Source organism: Miniopterus schreibersii, assembly GCF_964146895.1.
Source record: "Miniopterus schreibersii genome assembly, chromosome: 19".
NCBI classification, from domain to species: Eukaryota; Metazoa; Chordata; class Mammalia; order Chiroptera; family Miniopteridae; genus Miniopterus; species Miniopterus schreibersii.
In genome coordinates, this window is record NC_138119.1 from 38,353,380 (window position 1) to 38,375,010 (window position 21,631).

Here is a 21,631-nt window from a genome sequence, read left to right on the forward strand (position 1 = left end):
TTTACACGGTTCTCACATGGCCTCTCCCGCACGCTCCCCTGCCCGTTGGCCCCACAAACCCCACTCACCCTCCGTACCCCAAGTCCAGTATTGTAACTAGAAGACTCAGGCTCAGAGAATCCACACGGGACCCTCCCAGTCCCAACAGGTTCATTCCAACCAGAAACCAGTCTCAGCATGGGGCACGACACACGGCTGGCATGGGCCCAGCCTGAAGAACTGCCCTCTCGTCTCCCACTCATCACGGAAGCCCATTCCCAAGGTTGCCACACTAGTGTGCTCACAGCTGAGCAGAAAATTTAGAATTCCTTAAGATGTTCTCGCTGGAAATACAAATAAATCTGATTAGACTTAGATGAATTATTGGTGATTCCTCTTTCCCCCAACTCTCACTTACTGAGCATCACTGTAACCAAGCACCACGCCAGGGATGCAAGAACGGGCACGGCCCCAGGAGGCCCCCTGGAGAGGACGCCTGCGGTCCAGGGGAACTGGAGCTCTTTCGGGATCTCCGTCCGAGTCCGTGCTGTGGGCTGGCACTAGGCCACACTTAGGTCTGAGCCAAGGCCCTGGTCCCAAGCAGTCCTGAAGCCCTCTCTTGTTTCTTGCCAACCTAAGGAGTTTGAGGACAAAGTACTATCCTGCATTTCTCATTGTGCCCAGCTTAGAAGTAAGCGCCCAGTAAATGCAGTTTTAAAAATATTTTTTAAATTGGTTTCACAGAAAGGGAGAGGGAGAGAGAAACATCCATGATGAGAGCCATTGATCGGCTGCCTCCTGCACACCCCCTGCTGGGGATCGAGCCTATAACCCGGGCACGTGCCCTGACCGGGAATCGAGCCGCGATCTCCTGGATCCTAGGCTGATGCTCAACCGCTGAGCCACGCTGGCTGAGCAAGAGATGCATTTTAAATGTCAGGAAGAAAAGAGAGAGAAGGGAAAAAAGGCACTTCTCTCTGATTATCAGCATAGACTTGGTGAACATCTGACAATGAACAAGAGGAGTAAGGCCAGGTGTGGCAGCCACTGCTCTTCTCACTCTGTGTCCCAGGTGCCCCAGGGACAGTGTGTTCTCCCTGGCATAGGACCCAGTTTCTCTGTGACATAGGATCCAGTCACAAGAAAGGTCGTGGTGGCCGCAACTCCAGAAAATGGACCTAAGAGTCTCCCTATGAAGGTTGCCAGGTGGAGTCAGAAAAACACCAAAAGAGGGGCCCGACCCCCCAACCCTGGTGACCTGGGGTCAGGTAGGTTGAGTTAGACAAGACATGGCACAAAAAGGCCACTCTCCCCTCCCAGGTGCCCACCATTCACTTTACCCCTTCCCTCCTGGCTTAGGCATCCAAACCCCAAACTCTCAGGGGAGAAGCCAGCTGTATTGAGTGTATGTTAAGCGCTCTTAGACCTCATTTCACAAACGATAAAATGCTCATGCCTGTCGCATGCAGCACACATCAAGTCAGAGTCCAACGTGCCTGCTGGGATGCGATGACTCACAGTAGACTGTAAGTTCCTCAAAGGTGGGGAGTTTTATTGATTTATTGACCCCCCCCTTTTTTTAGTAGCAAGTACTCAGTAAAGGTTAATAAATGGACCTTTCTCCTTTTGGATAAACAGATAAAACAGTGTTTCAATTTTTAAAATATTAGCTGAGTGCTGGGCATTTTGTTTTCCAGAAATTCCTTAGTCCAACGGGAATCAGATCGTCACAATAGTTACAGTGGAACTGGGTGAGTGCTGTGGGGAGGTTCGGTATGAAGGGCGACAGGGAAGTATTACGTATGCTAAGCTGTTGATCACTTAGCATCTTCTCACTCAGAACGATGGGAGATGTTCTGCACAAGCCTAGAACAGAAAAAAAATCTGCTTCCCCTAAGCAACTGATTTGTTTTCAATTCTAAATGCTTTGAAATCTAAAATGAATCCTGTTTCTCTTTTTGCTTTTGCTACCAGGAAGCACAATCAAAGCTGTAGCCAGCCTCTGCAGGATCTGTCAGGCCGCTATTTGCTTACCAGCAAAAAGAAGGATGTATGCATCCATTTTTACATACTAACACTTCCTTGTATTTTATTTTTCTACTTGAATTTTCTCTCCTAATCTCCCCATTTATTTAGAAATCTCTTCAAATCACTTGTATCTTTTGGTAAGCTGTTTGAATTCCACTTTGGAATGAGATGAGGGAAAGATAAATAAATAAATCAGATACATTGCCAGTACTGTTGACAAACAGAAGAGAATTTCATCCCTGATGTCATCACCCTCCAGAAGGGAAAAATCAGAGCCATCGAAGAACAGTGGGCAAAATATAAGCACGGGGCAACTGGAAACAGATACTGAGCTGGGACAGCACAGTTATATTTCTATTGCAACACTGTCTTTATTACAGTCTTCCTGGTGTTAGTATTCTAAACAATACATTTAAACACAGGAGATCTTGCTTTCCCTTCCAACACCTGGGGTGACATGGTGACAACAGGCCCAGCAAGTGTCACCATCACCTGGATGTCATGTCTACCCAGGTCCTTTAATGGAACTTCTCTCTGGGCCAACCCACTCCTAGGGAAATGTATCCTCCTTAACACTGAGACCACTCACTTATCCAAAAAAGAAGCTGCTCAAGAAGCAATTCTGACAGGAGGGGCCCTGTAACTGGAGACACAAGACTTGCAGGTCTCTAAAGAGGCTCCATCAGCACCCCTGAGAGTTGCTGGAGTGCCCGGCTGGGAGTGCGGCTACACACAGAGGTGACAGAAAAGCTGTAAGACCAGAATAGGGGTGCAAGACCAAGACACTGTGCCCTGCTTTATTTTCCTGCAAGGCCTCAGGCTTCTAGGAAGGAGCTGGAAAAGGTGATACACATACACACCCCCACATATACACACATGCACACACATGTACAGACATATACGCATGCACAGACACACATGCACACACATACATGCACAGACACATATGCACACATGCACACAGACATATGCACAAATGCATACACATGTGCACACACGCACACACATACACACATACATATATACACATAAGGGGCAGTCAAGCCTCAGGCCACCTATGAGAACAAGCTGCACCCTCTGCCTGAAAGAAACCCTGTAGATTCCTAAAAGGCAGCAGGTAGAGGCCGAATGAAAATTCGGAAATGGGCCTGGGAGGATTTGGGACTAAAGTCCCTTTCCTGGTGTTCTACAGCCAACCACAGCCCAGCGATGACCAAGTCTGTGACCAGAGATGGGAGAGAAAAACAATTAGTTTTTGAACAACTGAGTATAATTCCACAGAATTTTCTTAGAAGAATCACAATTTAAAGGGCTGTCACTCAATGGGAATGAACATTTTCATAGAAAAATCTACATTTAATTAAATTTCCGGGGTAAAATCCGTCCCAACTCTGCCTCTCGCTAGCTGTGTGGCTCAGGGACTGTCGCTATACTCTCTGCATCCCAGTGTCCTCATCACAAAACTGGGTGGCAGGGGCAGCTCTGCATGGTCAGTGCTCTGTGCCACCAGCTGCAAGACCTGCGTAGAGGATCCCTGTTCCGGGAGGGAAGGGGCAGGCTTCTGCTGACACTTTCCCTCAGCTTCGGCCTAAGGTGACCCAACCCCTCCTCCCTGCCTGGCCCAGAGCCCTCTCCCCTTCCAACGACTTGGACATGGTAAACACGAGTATAAGGTAACAGCTCAACCACATGGCCGGCCACCCTTCCTCGGCTGACAGCCGGGACACATGGACTGGTAGTCTGTGTGTGCCAAGAGCCAGGGACGCCCCCAGGGCTGGCCTGTCCCAGGAACTGGGCTGAACCAGCTCGTCAGCCAGTTTGATCCAAAGGGACAAGCAGCTATTTCCTTACCAGCAGCTGGCAGGGCAGACCCCGATGAGAACGCTGTCACTGGGTCTCAGAAACCTAAGGGGACAGGGACCTGACAGCTCAAGGCCTGGAGGAGAGTCAGGTGAAGCCAGCACCTTCCTGCAGTGGGCGGGAGGGAACGAAGGACGAAAGCCACCTAGACAGGAGGGTGTACATGTGAACAAAGCAGCTGAGCGTGAAAACTGAATTTGTTAAAACAATGACCAGAGGATGACACGTGATGTGCAAATCGTCTGCATGCGCTCACTGGGCGCATAACGAATGTGTGCGAGTGTATACGCTGTGCCCACGGCGGGAATTAACCCCAGCTCCCAGGAAGCCCTGCTGTTCACCGAGGGCAGGGCCCTGGAGCCGAGGCGGATTTCACACGCCTGGCCCCTCGGCCGGGACCGGGAACTTAAGCTGCCCAGGTGAGCAAATGCCACCGTGGCCTGCACACGGGGTGGTAAATGCCAGCAACCCAGGAAATGCCAAGGGCTCTCAGGTGACAAGTTGGACAAATAGCCAATTGGGGGGTTGTGGGAGGGCCCAGTGGAGGGGAGGAAGGGAACAGAGAATGAAAGCAGGAAGGGAGAAAGGAAAGGGAATCCCGGTTACAGGTTTGGGGAAGGGCATGGACGCCAACTGTGCAAGACCTCAGACCGGGCATCTCCCAGGCTGCGACGGAAACTCGGCACCCTGCCACTCAGAGAGCAAGCCTCTACAGGAACCACCCAGAGGGGTAAGGAACTGTGGTCTGAGTGACCTTCACAGCCACACTCCTGGCCCTAAGGAACACGCTGGGTGCTGTCCTGGGCACGGAGTGAATTTGGGAGGAGTCAGCAGCCCTGTCACAAGGAGCATGGCCCGACCCAGGCCCCTTCCTGGGCTGTAAGCTCCTTGCAGGTCAGCCCACAACTGGCACACTGGGACCCTCCACCTCTTCCATCCTGCCTCATGCAGAGACGGTTCATAAACATTTGCTACAGTGATGAATGGGCCAAAACAGAACCAGGCTCTGCACTGTCCCCATGCTGTCCAGAAGGTATAAAACGAGGTGTGACTGGTGTTGGCAAACTGAAGCAACGAGGGCAGAAACTCATTTTTAACATTTCGTGCATTCAATCCTTGGGACTTAAGAGTTTACCCTCAACATCTCCAGAACGTCTGGGTTCAAAATATACGGCCCAGAGTACTTAAGGCCACACAAGCCTCTGTAACCCCCCCACTTAGGAAGGGTGACACTGGGAGGTGACTTTAGAGGTAAGATAGATCCCAATCTTGGTCAACTCCTGCATCCATCCTTAGGGTAAAGCTCTCAGGCGTTGATATCATCCTGGAAACCCTGGACTGGGAGGAGTCAGTGCTGGACAGGGAGGGAGGAGTCAGTGCTGGACAGGGAGGGAGGGGTCAGTGCTGGACAGGGAGGGAGGAGTCAGTGCTGGACAGGGAGGGAGGAGTCAGTGCTGGACAGGGAGGGAGGGGTCAGTGCTGGACAGGGAGGGAGGGGTCAGTGCTGGACAGGGAGGGAGGAGTCAGTGCTGGAGGGAGGGGTCAGTGCTGGACAGGGAGGGAGGAGTCAGTGCTGGAGAGGGGTCAGTGCTGGACAGGGAGGGAGGAGTCAGTGCTGGACAGGGAGGGAGGAGTCAGTGCTGGACAGGGAGGGAGGGGACAGTGCTGGAGGGAGGGGTCAGTGCTGGACAGGGAGGGAGGAGTCAGTGCTGGAGAGGGGTCAGTGCTGGACAGGGAGGGAGGAGTCAGTGCTGGAGGGAGGGGTCAGTGCTGGACAGGGAGGGAGGAGTCAGTGCTGGAGGGAGGAGTCAGTGCAGGGGTGGAGCAGAGCTGCGGGGGCAGCAATTATTTTCATTTTCCTTCTTTGCTATCACCGTGGTGGGCCTTCCCATGGCCACTCCTGTATGTTAGTGGCACCATTGGTAACAGAAGTGACACGTGGACTCACCTGACACAGTGACCTTCCCTCCTCTCCCCAGTCACAGGGTGAGACACCTGTGAGACGAATGGAGGCTGCGCGGGTGGGAACTGGGAGAGCTCACTGGGGTGCGGAGGAAAGAGGGGTGCCCCGCCCCGACTCCCGCCCTGCCCCTCACTCCAGCGCAGGTGCGGAAGGGTCCGCCTGTGAGGCTGTCACAGAGCAAACAGGGAAGCACAAGACTCCGTCTAGGAGTAATCACGCCCCAAGACCATCTCTCCTGGTGGAACCTTCTGAGAAGAATAAGTGATGTAGTTCAGGCCCCGTGTGCTGACAGGGCTCCAGCCCGGCTCCAGCTGGCCCTGGCGGAGGGGCCGGGCCTGGGGGAGTGGACGCTCCTCTGGGTACCAGGGGTGCAAGCAACCCAAGTCTACTCTCTGCTCTCCAAAGACTCCTGCAAAAATAGGGCAGCTTGAGGCCTTCCTCGGAGATACAAGCTGCCATTGAAGAAAGCAGGTCTGTCTGAAGGCCTGAACCTTCTTCAAGTGCTGGTACCTGTTCCTGCTTCCTCCAACCACAAAGCATAAGCTGACACTGAACAGAGAAACAGCATGGGGCCAACAAGGAAGGGCCTGCAAATTAATGCATGTGTGGCTGCACACACTCACCCACCGCGTGCCCTCCTGAAATCACTTCCCTGAGCGCAAGCACTACCATGCCTGCCAAGCACTCTGCACCCCAGATGTGGCTCAGACCTGTGTGCCGCTGATGTGACTGTGAGGGCCCTGCCCAGGGTGCGTAATTAAGGGAGAGACCTTGGGGCATCTTCCTGGGGGCGGGGGTCCTCTCCTACCACCTAGAAGTCTTCCTGGATAGAGGGGCTGGTGGGGAGCCAATGAGGAGGTGAAGGACGCCAACACCGGGCCTCAGGGTTGGAGGTTCCAGCAGCACCACTTACCGGCATCCTGAGCACCCCAGTCCCAATCTGTGCCCAGGTCACCCGCTTCCCCCACAGCCCCTCCTCTGTGAGGCTGACCCCATGCCAACCCCGAAGGCCCAGCTGGCAGCATCAACACCTGCGCCTGAAAGCGGCCTCTGGTCCTCACTGGCCAGCGGCTCCTCCACATTTCCCCAAGTTCCTAGCGTCTCCTGATGCGTCCCCAAAACCCCTCCCAGTGACTCCTGGTTCTCTCTTCTGTCTGATTTGAGCTCTCTCACCTCTGGTGTCCTTTTTGTTGGTTTTTTCCTTTCCCCCCTCTTGGCCTCAGGAAAAAGCTGCTTTAAATCATTCCTCCCACTATGTGGTTACTCCTGGGCCTCCATCCTGGGTGCTGCACACACATCACCTCCCTCAGCACCCACCCAGAGGGTGAGGATTGCAGGCACCCTGGTAAGGGGGCCACCTGAAAGAGAGCTGCGCCCACCTTGGTTGTGTTTGTTGACGTGAGCACAGTATAGGGTCCTGGAGCCCCGCACAAAGCTGCGTCTCCACCCCAAGTCCACATACAGCCTTTTGGAGAAGGTGCAGGCAAGTGCATCTGTGGGGCCTGGAGCTTAGCTTTGTTAGGGACAGAAGATTAGGGCAAACTTTCCATTCAGTTAACAATGCCATTATAGGGAAGGTTCCCTTTTAGTGTCAACACCTGGTGTAAAATCACCTAAAGCCCTCAGGAAACCGACTGAGAATGCTCTGAGGCTCTGGCCTGATGGTGAGGCCGTCAGGTATACCCCTCCCACCCAAGGCGGATCCAGCCCCCCACCCTGCCCCGTCTCCAAGCCCAGGACTCTGACTCTCACTTGCACTGGACCACACTTTCTTAGGGAAAGGCCAACTTCTCTCTAAACAGCCTCCCTTTCAGTTTCCAGAAGCCCCATGGACAGATAGGTGAGAAGCACATTATTTCAGATTTCGGCGGAGGCCAAGGGTGAACATATTAACTCACTTCCAAGTTGAAAACCAAGCCCAGCTCCCTGGCCTCCTGAGCTGGGCCACGTGAACCTGCAGAGTACCTGCTGCATGTCCAACCCTACAACCACGCGTCTCTGTGGTTCCAAAAGCAACGTCCAGACCAGGATCTGATAGCTACACATGGACACCATGCAAAAGAAACAAAGTCAACAAGGCGGATTCGAGGGGCTCGGCTCCAACCAGCCTTGCAAGGGGATGCAGACTGCTTCCATTAAACAGAAAACTCACTAATTTTTTGCTCTTCCAGTTCACCTCCAGCTCCAGTCCAACTTGACTGGTGGAGGTGGCTGTAACATAGCACAACCGTTCTACATGACAGTCTAGAAGAGCCAGGCAGAGTCACGGGCCACGTCAGAGCTGCCACTTAAAGAAGAAGCATTTTCTCTACAGAAGCCCCACCTGTCTCCCGCCCTGTGATCCAGGCCTTGGCAGGGACCATGCCAGGGCTCATGATCCATGGGATGTGGTTTCACCAGGGGCTTTCTGGAGTCACCCACTCCCTGGATGTGGACACCTGAGGCGACACGGTGAAACGGCATTCTCAGAACAATAGGTGAACCTGGAGGCAGCCGGTGTTCAGCCTCAGGACGCCTGACTTGGGGTCCAGCAAGCTCCAGTCCCCCCACGGCCCCCTGAGCCTGTTCCATTGTTTGCAGCTAGAGAAACAGGTGCCCTTCCCCCACTCACACCACTTCAGGGAACATCTCAGATTTTGTGAAGTGCAGGAAGGAAAGCATCCAGCAAGGCTAGGGAAGAAAGGAGCCAGGGAGGGAGGAGGTGGAGAGGAACCGCCTCAGCTGTTCCCAGCAGTGAAAGGTTCCCTCCCGGAAGGAGGGCCTCAGATACGCTTTCTGGAACAGTCTATCCATCAGGAACCTCTTTCAGTTGCCACAGAACTACCAGATCAGGTCTGAGTAGGAAACAACAACATGTCTTCCTCAGGCAGTAAAAACTTTGCCCAACAAAGGACCAAGCAGAGATCTGTGCCAGGACCCCCATTCCCGGGCCAGCCGTCCGGTGTGGTGGACGCCAGCCCCACGTGGCTCGTGGGCTAGGAAGTGGGACTCGTCCAAACTAACCACGTGCAGTGAATGTAAACTACACAATGGACCTCAAGCCTCCCGTACAAAAAAAGACAGTAAAATATCTCATTAATGTTTATGTTGATCACACCTTGAAATGCATTAGATATACTGGGATTTAAATAAAACATACTATTAAAATTATTTTCAGTTGTTTCTTTTTCTTTTTTAAGTGGGCTACTGGAAGACTGGAAACCCTGGGTTGCAGATCACACCTTAGGCAGCACTGGCCCCTCCCCTTCTCCCCTGGAACTCGGGGCGGGAGCAGGGAGAGGCCCGGCTGCCGCCTCCGTGCCCAGGGCGTGAGGCACCGGAGCTCGCCAGAGCCCGGGGAGCAGGGGCGGGCGGCGAGCCTGCGGCCGGCGCGCTGGGAAAGACCCCACCTGAGCAGACAGGGCGACGTCAGGCGAGGCGCGGCCACCCTCTGCCACGTGGTTTCAGAAAAATAATCGTCATGGCCACTTATTGCGCAAACTCGATGAACTAAGTGCTTTCTAGTGTCCTGTTTCAAGCCTCCAGCAGCCCTACGTAGCGTCACTGCCTTTCCCTTCCAGGTGAGGAAACTGAAGCTCTGTAAACCCAGTGACTCGCTCAAGTCACACAAGCTAGGATCTGCATCACTGGTTTCCTCAGCGACCTCATTAACTGTCCGTCTGCTGCGAGCCCTTCCGCCGAGGAACCGGCGCTGGAGGTGCTTCCGCAGCAGCGATCCCTCCCGGCGGCTTACTCTCCTCCTCGTCCGAGTGCACGCCGCTCCGGGCGCAGCTTCCCGCCGCCCTGAGCGTGCGGCCAGGCCACACGAGTTTGTCAGAACCCTTCTTTGTAGAGTAAATATTGCTCAGAGGAGACAAAGGCCTCCAGTGGAGCCCTGAACACAGAGGAGACGGGCGCACGTCAGTTACGATACGGCCGAGGAACACACCTGCGTCAGCCACTCTGGGGGTCCTGCAGGTCCTCAAAACGCTCCCACAGAATGAGCAGGGACCAGCAACTCCACCCCCGGGGGAGATCCAGAGAAATAAAAACAGGGCCATGCCGGGCGAGTGGGCAAGCGTCCACAGCACACCGACCCGGAAACCACCGAAACGTCCACCAGCTGTTAACAGGTAAACGAAGTGCGTCCCTCCCACAGTGGAATATTACTCAGTCACAAAAAGGAATGGAGCCTTGAAATCCGCCACAGCACCGACGAACCTTGGAAACATTATGCTCCGGCACATGTGGGTTCCATTAAACGAAAATGTCCAGAAGAGGAAAATCCACAGACACAAATGGACCGGTAATGGGTGCTGGGTTTTGGGAGGTGATAAAAATATTCTAAATTTAGATTGTGGTGACAGTTGCACAATTTTGTGAATATACTAAAATCACCGAACTATACATTTCAAATGGCTGAATTCCACGGTTTACGAATATATCTCAAGAAAGTATGAGAAAATAACCTGCTCGACATCGAGGCTGTCATTCGGATAAAGATAACATTTCCCTTAAGTAAGAGACATATTAAGAAGACGGGAAGAGGTCAGGTCGCCCTAACCCCCCTCTTCCTGCTCTGAAACTGCGGTGAATGGATGGCCCGTGTGTTCTCAGAGGGAAAGTATTTTTCACTGTGATTACATAATATCTCCAGTTGCCGACGCTGAGAAAACACCACCGCTAACATACGCGAGAGCTTTTCAGGTGGTTGTTGTCCAGTGTGTGGATAATTAAAAACCTTTGTCTGGCTCTTGCCCAGTTCCCCTCTCTTCTAACCCGGGCCCAGCCTTCTGGCCAGAGGCAGCTCCTCCTCGCTCGAGAGAATGGCAAGGGAAACAAAAGAAAGCAAATCTTGAATTCAGCAGTTTTGGTCTCTTTTCAGCATAGACTCAGAGTCTTGGAGTTGGCTTGGTCTTTAGGGACCATCTGGAGTCTCTCTTTTCTCATACGTGGAAACGGGGCCAGCGAGAATTAAAAGCTAACAGCTACGGCTGTTCACTGTGCCAGGCGCAGTAATTCGCACGGACTGTCTCCTTGAATCCTCACGATCCTCTAGGACGCACACCGCTATTATCTCCATTTTATAGGTGAGGAAAGTGAGGCACAGAGAGGTTTAGTAACTTGAACAAGGTCACACAGCTAAAAAGTAGATCAGCGACACAAGCCCAGGTGATCTGGCTTCAGAGACCAAGGCCTTCAGAGACCATGACTAGCATAGTGTCTCCTAAAATTATGTAAGCAATTTCCCTGTCTCCTCGTAACTACTTAGTGGTAGGTCTAAAACTAGAACAGGTATGAGGGGGCCACCTCAGTCCCCACTTAGTGACAACAATGTCAGTGGAAGACGGGAACTGAAACTGTGACCTAAGCCAAGAGGGTGATTTTCCACCCACTGCCACCCGGATCTCCACCGCCACCGAGTGACACAGCCGGGACGCTGGGCAGGCCTCCCGGGAGCCTCCCCCAGCCTGGCTGCCACAGGGGGAGGCAGGTCGCGTAGGCTGGTGACAGTGCAGCGCAGGGTTTTCTGGACACTGTGCCGCTCTAAGAAGGGGCAGCTCTAAGAGGTGGCCGCTGGCGCCAGGGCCGAAGGGTGAACTCGGTGACATCCACGCGGTGGGGCTGGGCAGCGTCCGGGGAATTTATTACAGAACCTACAGCATCTCTACTTATGTAGCCCGAGAGTGCAGAGCACTTCGCAAGCAGCTCATTAATCTGCCACTTATTTTATGTATCAATCAGCGCGCTCCGCGCCCTCGGGCGGGGCCAGGCCCGCGGGGGGCGCAGCAGGGTCCCCACGCTCAGGGGCCTCGGGCGCCGGCAACGCTGCCTCTATCGGGTGGCGTTTCGCATAAAAATTTTTATAGAAAGGAAAAGGAACAAAACTATATTTAATTCACTTCCCCAAGCTGGAAACAGCAGCACCCCCGCAGAAGAGGGCCGAGGCAACGTGGGGCGCGCCTCCCAGCCGGCGGACTGCGCCCAAGTCGGGGCTGCTGGGGACAGGACGGCGTCCCCCGAGGAGCCCACGCACTGCCCCAGTTCTGCTGGTTTGCTTGGGGGCGGGGGGGGGTATTTTCTGTAATTTGCCAACAACCAGAAGTTCATGAGTCACTAGAGGCTGGGGCAAGAGTGGGACAGGCCCGGTACCAGCGGTGAGCCGGGCACAGCGCCGCGCCCCCTTCTAGGCAGGGGCTCCCCTTCCCCGCCCCCAGCAGCCCGCCGCGGGGAGCCCCCTCGCACCCCCTCCTCCTAGCTCCAACACCCCGCACTTCTAGGTCACAAGCCGCCGCTCTCATCAGCCGTCTTCCCGCGTCCTCAATCGCTCACTTCCAATCCTCACAGGCACCCCTATTGTTAGAAGACGTGACACCAAATTCCCCCAAATCCTGTTCTGGTAGCTCTGACCCAAGTGTTCTGAGCACCCTGCCCCCCCCCAGAGGCCAGAATTTGCTTCAAATGGATTCTACAAAAGTGCCTGGAGAGAAGGGGCACGGCTCACCCCAAGCGTCATGGCTCATGTCCAGACTTTGGCCAACAGGATACGGCCTGATCGAGTTGCACTGCCCAGCACGTGCCCAGCCCGGGTGCCATGCCCAGTGAGCCGGCTGTGGGCTCCCTGCCTTGGACGTGCTCCCTCCTGTCTCTCTCAGACCCTGGGGGAAACACACACGCACGCTCACACACACGCACACGCATGCTCCTACACGCGCGCACACACACACGTACACGCACACACTTGAATTCTGCTACCAACAAACTTCTGTGAAAAGTCAGTGGCTATTTCTGCTCCACGAGGCATCAGATCAGAGGCAGCTCTCAATTGTCTAAAGTTACTTCCCCCTTGCTCTGTGCTCGGGGCCTCGCCCCATCAGAATCCTCCCGCCGCAATGCCCAGCTTCCTCCCACAGCCCCACCTGCACAGCACACACACCTGTGCACACACGCACGTGTGCACACACGCAAGTTATTCTCCAAGGCTGGGAGAGGGGCCGACATCCCACAAGTGACTGCTGTTCTGAACAGCAGTGGCGGGTGGGAGGGGAGGGAGGGATCCGGCGAGAGACAGTAGTAGATTTAAAAAAATACAGTTCTCTGATGAGAGTGTTCATTGAACACAGAGAAAAAAGAACAGAGAGAGAACAAAGGGAGTTAAGGAAGCACAAAATAATTTTTAACCCCCTGCAGTGATTTAACTTCAGTGCAGAAAACTGGCTGGCAAGTGCCTGATAGAGCCGTACGTTCTAAAATTAAAACTGCCCACGACCCCAGCTCCTCACTGCTCTCCGTAAATATCTGCCCGAGTAAATGGCATACAATATTTTTTGTTTCCCTAATGTTTAAACCTACATGATTTCTGACACAGAAATAAAAAAGAAAAATCGAGAAGTGTTTAAAAAAGTAATCAAGGTCTTTTTACGAAATAGGACGTCCGACTTTTCTCCCGGATCACCCCCTGGGCCCACTCCCAGCACAGACACTCCAGGTGAAACGCGGCCTGCAGCTCCCACGGCAGCAGACAGGGACTGGCTCCTAAAAACAAAGAAAATGCGGTACCACTCGGTCCCAAGCTCTGCATCGATAAGGCTGTCCCAGGAGCGAGATAAAAGCCACTCCTGAAACACAGGCCTCTGGAGGTCTGGCCGGGTGCCTCCTGCTGGGCCGGGGACCCGCCTGCCCAGCACTCTGAAGGCCTTCTTTCTTCTTAGCATTTACTCAAGAAGCAAAAAGATATCAAAATAAAAACTTACCCACACTCTGAAGCAAGAAGACACAGGGATTCTTTTTTTTTTTTAATATCCCCACGGTAATTTCTGACTCAAATACCTATCAATCAACCGTAACGTGGCTGCTGCTGCTTGCTCTGGGTGTCGTGTGCCTGTGTTTCTTTAAACTTCCAAAGGGCTGGTAAGACAATCTCAGCTAGTTTTCCTACTTAGCTCTGAGTTTTCGAACTAAAATCATTAACAAAAGCAACAAAGGCAAAAGCAGCAAATGAAGGTAATTCTCGGGCTCCTTGGAGTCCCACCTGCCCAGGTGAGCCAAACCGTGAACCTCGAGACCCTCAAGGGAGAGCACAAACAAGCCGGCAAAGCCCACAAGAACCCATGACCTCCAGGGTGCCCGGGGGGAAGGGAGCTCAGAGCCCTCCTGAGATGCAAGGGGGCTGGGACTCGCAGCGAAGGACCGTACTGCTCGGCCATCCCAGTGACCTTTCCACCGGCTCTGGACCCAGAGGAAAAGGCGCTCCTGCAACTTTACAGTGTGTGCCTGGGACCCACTGGCGCTCGGAGACAGGCAGGGAGACCGGCAGGGAGGCGGGGAGACAGGGAGACGGGCAGGGAAGCAGGCAGTGAGACGGGCAGGGAGGCTGGGAGACGGGCAGGGAGGCTGGGAGACGGGCAGGGAGGCTGGGAGACGGGCAGGGAGGCTGGGAGAAGGTCAGCAGAGCCGGGTGAGGGGGCTGCTGTGGGATCCGCGCAGCACACGGGCTCCCACCTTGGCACAGAACACAGCCTTCCAGGGACGCTCCCCTCCCCACCCTCCTAACACAGGCCAAGGAATGGGGGGCTTTTTTTCTTTTTTCTTTTTTTTTTTTAACTTTCACCCGTGGATGCCCTATCAATCCAAAACTCTATGTGTGTGTGTGTGCATTTCCCTCTTCCACGGGGCCAGTGATGGTTACCATTTTTAACTTACAGCACTTGACAAAGTATTTTTTAATATATTTTTCTAGAGGCAACACACAAACACTTAATTTAGGTTTTTAAAAATCTCTAAATATGAATGTCATTAAATGACAGAAAAATTTAAAAACAAAATATATATTCCAACAATAAATTACACCTTTGGAATATCGTTTGACCAATGCGACTGCGTCCTGCCACCGCAGTTCAGCCAACGTGAATGAGGAACCAGCCCCAGCCCCACCGGAACCCACTCACTTCGATCGACTGCCTCAGTAGGTGTAATCAGAAGACTGGAATTAAACACTTGGGCCACAACATACAGCTAAGTGCCCTGATGGGCTTCCTTTCAATAAAAATCTGATCAAGGTCCTCAAAACCAGAGCCTCGTGAGCCTGGGTCCTCAACATGGCTGTACGTCCTGACTCCACATTTTATGAATCAAGATCAGCAGGATGCAGACCAGATTAGAAACCAATGTCACCAAACCAAATATTCACAGTCGTCAAGCATCCACATGAAAAAAGAAAAAAGAAAGAAAGAAAACGAGAGGAAGGAAAGAAGACAAGAAAAATGTATATTTGCACATAGGTTCCCTGCTCTAGGCTAATGGAAAAGCGAAAACTAAAAAGTATGACAAACTGAAACAGCTCCTTGATATTTGTATGCACAGCCCATAAATCTCTTAAAAGGTGTCTTGCAGCTAAAATAACGCAATTAACAGCCCGGCAATCAGGCAGCTCGCGGCGACCTGGGGGTCCGAGCACCGCTCTCAGGTGCTTTGTCTCGGACGCTCTGTGCCGCGCAAATCACACCCAACAAAGGAGCTGCTCGCTAATTTTTCATACAATCCAAGCCCTGAGTAATTACATAGCCCATCACACGGTCACATCTGGAAACTATTTATTTTTTAAAAGAGAAACACAGAAAGCTCTCAAAGAGAAAGCCACCCTGTGCGCCCAGCCCCCCCTTTTTATGTGTAACTATCAATGTATATCAACCGGGCATGCAATCATATTTATTGTCACTTTCATCCATGTCATGCCCTTGCTTATATGGTTTAGGTATGAATTATTGACTGTTACACTCCTTGTTGTAAAAATAAATAAATAACTGGGCTGTCAGGTGCTTCACGCAGCCAGCCAGCCAGCCAGCGAGAGCCCTGCGGCCGCTCAACCTTCAGGTAGCCACGGGCCTCCACTCCCGCCCTGCTTTCAGGCTGCCTTCTCAATGCCTTCTTTTCACCAGACACAGAATCACCCACTTTGGGAAATTAAGGATTAAAATAAACAAGAGAGGGGACGTTGCTCAATGTCCTTTCCCGTGGGTTGAGAACACCTCTGATGGGTGGCTGGTATTTTTTAATTGTGACTTTAAAATTTCAGTGCCCTCCTGGGATGTGTCATAAGTGTGTCAGTCCATGTTATGAGGTCTCGAAAATAGAAAAACAACAGAAAGCGTGACCTCGTGGCATTACAGTCTCCCAAGCCCAGCCATGCCCCGCTACGAAATCACAGGGCCCAGGCGGCTCTACATGGTGGCGCGGAGGGCGGCCCACACAGGTATCCCAAAGCAGCGCCGAGAACCGCCAGGCTGCTTCGCCTAAGGCCTAACGGCAAGAGAAAAAGGAAAGGGAACTTTAAACAACTCCCCCCAAATGAGTGTTTTAAATACGGCCAAAACATATTCCTTCAGGAAATGGACTTTTACTTTCACATTTTTCCCCGAAAGGCACATCATTCTATAAACTTCCTTCTGAACCTCTGCGTCTGCCCCAATTTCAGAGGCCGGGATGGAGTTAAGGAAAAGAAACGAGCAATGCTGGGTCAAAACTGGCCGAGAAACTTGGCGACCAGGACGCCCTACAGAAGGCGATCAATCTTGGGAGAACTCACATTCTGCAATTTTAATATTTAAGTCATGGGTTCCTAATCGCTGGTTCAGTGAGTCAGCTGGCCAAAGAAAATGCTTAAAGGTCGGCATCTGAGTCCTACCTGTTTTTTCCTTGATTTCACACAGCACATTAAACAGGGCAGGCTTCATTCGGTGGCAGTTTAACGCATGTTTTCTGCAAAAAAGAAACAACATCATAGCTCAGGTGGACTTTTCAGGATCAAACTGCTGATAATGCAAAGAGGGGAAATGAACATTTAGCCAAAATTATATCCCAAGCATAACTCTGTGCATGCGTCAGTGGCTTCATGACTTAATATAGAGAGCCCCGCCACAGAAAAAGAAATAGTGTTAATTAGCAGGGAGGGCAGGGATTTAACCACAGAAAAGAGCTAACCTAAATTATGCCCATTTAGGCAGAGCTGCTTTTCTTTTAAGTAGTTTAATCAAAGTGGAATTCTTAAACCAATACTGCTACCCAGGGCAATGCACAGGCAAAGCCCAGTGCACGGGTTAACAGTTCCAGAAAATCGATGTCGCCACCACAGCCTGGGAGCTGTTTGCCTCTCGGTCTGTGTGTGTGTGTTTTCAAATTTAATTCATCCATGTGCTCGAATTCATTCTGCAGATTCCCCTGTATTCTCATAAACACAAGATGTTTGAAAGGTCTTCTGAGCAGAACTGTCAATTTATAAAATTTCAGTCCCCGAGTTAAAGAGTATGGAAATGCATTGCCAGGGGGCAGACGTACCCATATGGGGAGTAAATTCATTTCTCTGTGTTCACATTATGCCTCTTGTGCACACAACGCTTATTTGCAGGTGTTGAAATTCAATTATTTACAATTAGGACCTTGCACCCATTGGGGGAAAAATAAATACAATTCTGCCTCTTAGATTAGTGATTTACCTGGTTCTTGCGTGTGTTTGCATTCAGAATGCACTTGAGGGAAAAAAGCAATACCTTTCCCTTCATTTTACTATGGAAGCACTTAGCAGAAGGATTCTGTTTTGGAAACAAAATAGTGATCGTATCAGCTATTATTAAGGGAATTCTGTGTACTAACTAAAATTAATGTGTAGAGATAAATGAAAGCCCCTGGCACCCGAGACACATGCAATTCTTCTTTAATCCCTTTGAAAGTTAAAAAAAAAAAAAAAAAATACGCCCGTGCTCATGAAGAACAGAAACCTGAAGCATGTCTATGGACTCCATGGCCGAGGAGGAATAAGCTGGAGAGTACCAGCACAAATACACATCGAGTCTAAAATACTAATGGTTTACTTTGTAGATAACAAATGTATCTTATGAAGGTGCTACTACGGAAAGGAAAACCAGATCCAGTATTTGCCGAGTAGAGTTACATTGTTAAACCAGAAAGAAAGCCTAGCAGTGATCCAGTTCTGAGGGTGAAAAAAGGGTGGAAAAGACTTCAATGTATCCAAGATCTCTTTGAGGGGGTCTCTTAAAATAGTTTTCATTAATTGTATTCTTATATATAGGCCCAAATGCAAAGGAAAAACAAACAAACAAAAAAACACATACAAAAACAAAAACAAAAGAAAGCCCACACGGCTTCACAGAAACATTGCATTTCCACAGCACATCGATGGGGTTAGAGAGAGAACAGAAATTTCCCTAACCACAAATTGTGTCTGATCTCTCCAGGCACCTAGGCCATTAAAAGAGGGAAACCGCCAAGCCATGGTCATTCTCAGTTTTACAAAAAGAAGCGGGACTAAACATCAGAAAACATCAGAAAAGTGGGGAATCTCCGGTCTTACTGGCCTGTCCACTTCACAAACTTCCTAATAAAGCAGCTTATTGGTACGCCTGAGTTTATTTTTCTGGAACAATGCAATGAAGAAATCTGTTCCAATTCAAAAAAAGCATGCCAGTGGGAAGTTTTCCACTTACTGTACCTATCAGCTTTTCTTCAGAAAATAAAATTCTAAAAGGACACTGATTAATTTTGGAAAATTTGCCCCTATTTAAAAAAATTTAGAATAGTTCCGGCCTTTGAATGTTTCCAAGTTTTCAAAACCCCGTAAACCTCAGCACTTTGGAGTTTACATGTTGCATGTGCTAGCAGCTAACATAGGAGCGGGAGTCATAACATCCAGGTTTTTAACTGTTTCTTCTCATTTCTCAACTCAAATTCCTATTTTCCTAAGATGAAAATACATATAATGATGTCTTTTCCATAGGACTAAGTCCTCTGAGGTATAAGAATCGTGTGTATATATTAAAAGAGAACAAACACGACAGATATTGAACAAAGCTGGGTAACTATAAACACATATGTGGTCATTAGATTTTTAAAATTCTTGCTCTCAAGATGGGCCTTGGGCCAGCTGTTAGTGGGCTGCCACCGAGTCTGTGTTTTATTCTGAAAGAGAATTTACTGTAAAATCCTGGCGGGGAGACTGTGTCCCTGGCGGTGGGTGACGCTGAGAAGCTCCACGGCGTAGCCACTTAATGGAAGATCGTCAAGTCCTCCGGCCCTGGAATATGCACGGTTCGCGGGCCTCGGTTCCCGGCGGCGTGCTGGGCGCCGAGGGCGGCCTGGGGGCCGCGGCCCTTCCGAAGGACCGTCCCCGCTGAGCCGCCAAGGGTCAGCGGGCCGACTCAATTGGAGAAAATAAAGTTCAACCTAATATCCTCGTCTCTCAGAACTAAGATGTCTAAGAGCAGAATTGCCTCTTCTATCTTCCTATCCGCTTTCTTTAAATGTTTAAAAAGAGAATTAAATGGATACAAAGTATTTTCTGGAGGTTGACAACCAGTGGCAAAGAATTACCCCGTTTTTTAATTTTTTAAGGGGGAGAAAGCGGAAGAAATAAAAATGAATTTCGGGGGAGCGCCTCTGGGAAAGCAGGCAGGGCGCCGGCCGAGCGCAGGCGCCGGGACTTTGGGTCCGTCCCGTCCGGGGCCGCGGGGCCGCCCGGCTCGCTCCCGGGCACTTTCCGGGGCGGGCGGCGGGCGCGGGCCCGGGCCGGAGGGTCGGCCCGCGGGGACGCGTCTTAAAAGGAGGCGCCGAGCGCCGCCGCTCCCCATTGTTCCCCGGCGAGAGGGACCCGCACCCGCGCGCACACGACACGCGCACACCCGCGCACACGCACACGCCGGGGAAGGAGAGGCTGCGTCTCACCTGGCCTGCGCCTCGTCCAAACTCTGGTCGGTGATGGTCATGATCTGCTGCAGGATGTCGCCGATGTCCTGCTTCCTGCCGCCCTCCCCCTCGGAGCCCGCGGCCCCGTCCGGCAAGTGCTGGGACAGGCCGGGGTGCCCCGCCATGCCCACCCCCGCGTGCGCGTGCATCAGCCGGGGCTGCTCGTCCATCGCCGCCGGCTCCGGCGCGGCCCGGGAAGCGCGGCTCCGGCCGCCGCGGCGCGCGAGCCTCCTCGGGACGAGCGGGCGGAGGGCGGGGGAGCGCTGCCCCTCCTCGGGGCGCGGGGGCTGCTGGGGCGGGGGCGACCCCGAAGCGCCCGGAGAGCGAGCCGCCCCCGGACGGAGCACCGAGCCGGCGGAGGGCGCGGAGCCCGCTCCTGGCCGGCAGCGACGGCTGGGCGCGCGGGCCGCCGGCGAGCCCCGTGCGAGCAGGCGGACGGGAGGCGGCGAGCAGGCGGGGCTGCGAGGCAAACTTTCCCCCGCCCGGGCCCCCGCCCCGCGGCCGAGCGGGCGCCGAGGGGTGGGCGCGCCGCAGCCCCTGCCCCCGCCGCCCGGCCCCGCCGGCTCGCTCCTCCTCCGGCTCCGCAAACTCGGGCAGCCCCGCCAGGCCCGCTTTGTTTAGCTCGGGCTCCGGACTCCAGAAACACAGCGAACCTCGGCCTGGAGGAGGGGGAGGGGCGGGGCGGGAGGGGGCGGGGAGGGGGGAAGGGGCGGGCCCGAGGGCGGGGCGGGCGGGGGACGCCTCCTGCGCTTATTGGCCCTCTGAGAGACTGCGGGCCACGCCCCCTCCCGTGATTGGCCACCGGAGGGAAGACGGCCCCTCCTCCCCGCTCTCCTGCCCGCGCCTCCTCCCGGCTCCTTGGGCTCCTCCCCCGGCGCCCTGTCAATCAGGGTTCAGAGGTGGGCCGGGAAGGCGGCCGCGCCGACGGGCCCCGGGCCTTAAAGGTGCAGCGGGCCGGGCTCGTGGGCTCCCGGTCCTGCCGGCCCCGCGGAGCTCCCGCCCGGGGGACAGCGCGGCTCCACTTCAATGCCGGCGCGCAGAATTCACACGCGGAGCACGGGCCGGGCGGTCTCCCGCCCGCCCTCCCCGCGCTGTCGCGCTGCCGTTTAGAACTCGAGCCCCTGCGTCCCCCGACCTCCGGGAAACAGCAGAAGTTTGTCGGCGCGAGTCCGTGAGAAACACGGTCGAGCGGCCGAGGTCCTCCAGGATGACTCCAGTCCGCGGCGCGCGGCGTAACCGATCCTCACAAAGCGCCGCAGAGTTAGGGCCACCGCGTGAAAACTCAGCCCTGGGATGTGGGACTGAAGGCTGCTGCGGGAAAAGGCTGGTAGACAAGTTCACAGGAGGAAACATTCGGCAGATCGCCCCCTCCCCTGGGGGAAGCGAGTTATTTGGCGTCAATAGTAGTAAAGAACCGTCGCCGCGGCCGCTGGGCTGCAGACGCCGGACAGACGGCGGCCTCTGGGGCGAGCGGGCGCGCGGGGCCTCCGGGCGCGGGGCCCACGCGCGCTCCGTGCTGCCCGCAGCCCCGTGGCTCCCCGCTGTTGTCCCCGCTTTCTGGGCGGGGCTGGAGCCTCGGTGCCCAGGTGGCGCCCAAGGCCAAGTGCGCTCCGCCGGTCAGCCCCGCCCGGCCTCGCGGAGCGGACGGTGCAGACGCGGCCCTGCCGCCGGCCTGTCTGAAGGGGGTGGCGAGGTGTTTAAAATGCTGCACGTGCGAACAAGATGTCTCAAGTTGAAAATGGGTCAGAAAGCATGAGAAAGTAAGATGGGGAATCGCCTGCTCCGGCGTCCACAGCGCAAGGCCCGCACCGGGCGTCGGGGAGGCCGCGGGCTCGCCCCACTCTCACGGGGGCGAGGGAGGCTGCCCCCCGCAGTCAGATGCCCACGAGCCCGGGTGCGAGGGAGGCCCGACCCCCGCAGTCAGATGCCCACGAGCCCGGGGGCCGAGGGAGGCCCGACCCCCGCAGTCAGATGCCCAGGAGCCCGGGTGCGAGGGAGGCCCGACCCCCGCAGTCAGATGCCCACGAGCCCGGGGGCCGAGGGAGGCCCGACCCCCGCAGTCAGATG

At 53.7% G+C, this 21,631-nt stretch overlaps 1 protein-coding gene across 2 annotated transcripts in view; it reads right to left on the reverse strand.

Moving 5' to 3' along the window:
* The window catches only part of PBX1 (PBX homeobox 1), a 220,922-nt gene extending 200,819 nt beyond the window's left edge, over positions 1 to 20,103 (reverse strand). Inside the window, exons 1-2 of one of the 2 annotated variants that reach the window (XM_081121850.1) lie at positions 19,544 to 20,103; positions 16,494 to 16,567 (exon numbers count right to left, since the gene is read on the reverse strand). In XM_081121850.1, coding sequence (XP_080977976.1) covers positions 16,494 to 16,567; positions 19,544 to 19,734 — 265 coding nt within the window. In that variant the 5' untranslated portion in view covers positions 19,735 to 20,103. The remainder of the gene's footprint in view (positions 1 to 16,493; positions 16,568 to 19,543) is intronic. The other variant, XM_081121851.1, reaches the window with a different exon arrangement.
* Between the last annotated feature and the right edge of the window lie 1,528 nt (positions 20,104 to 21,631).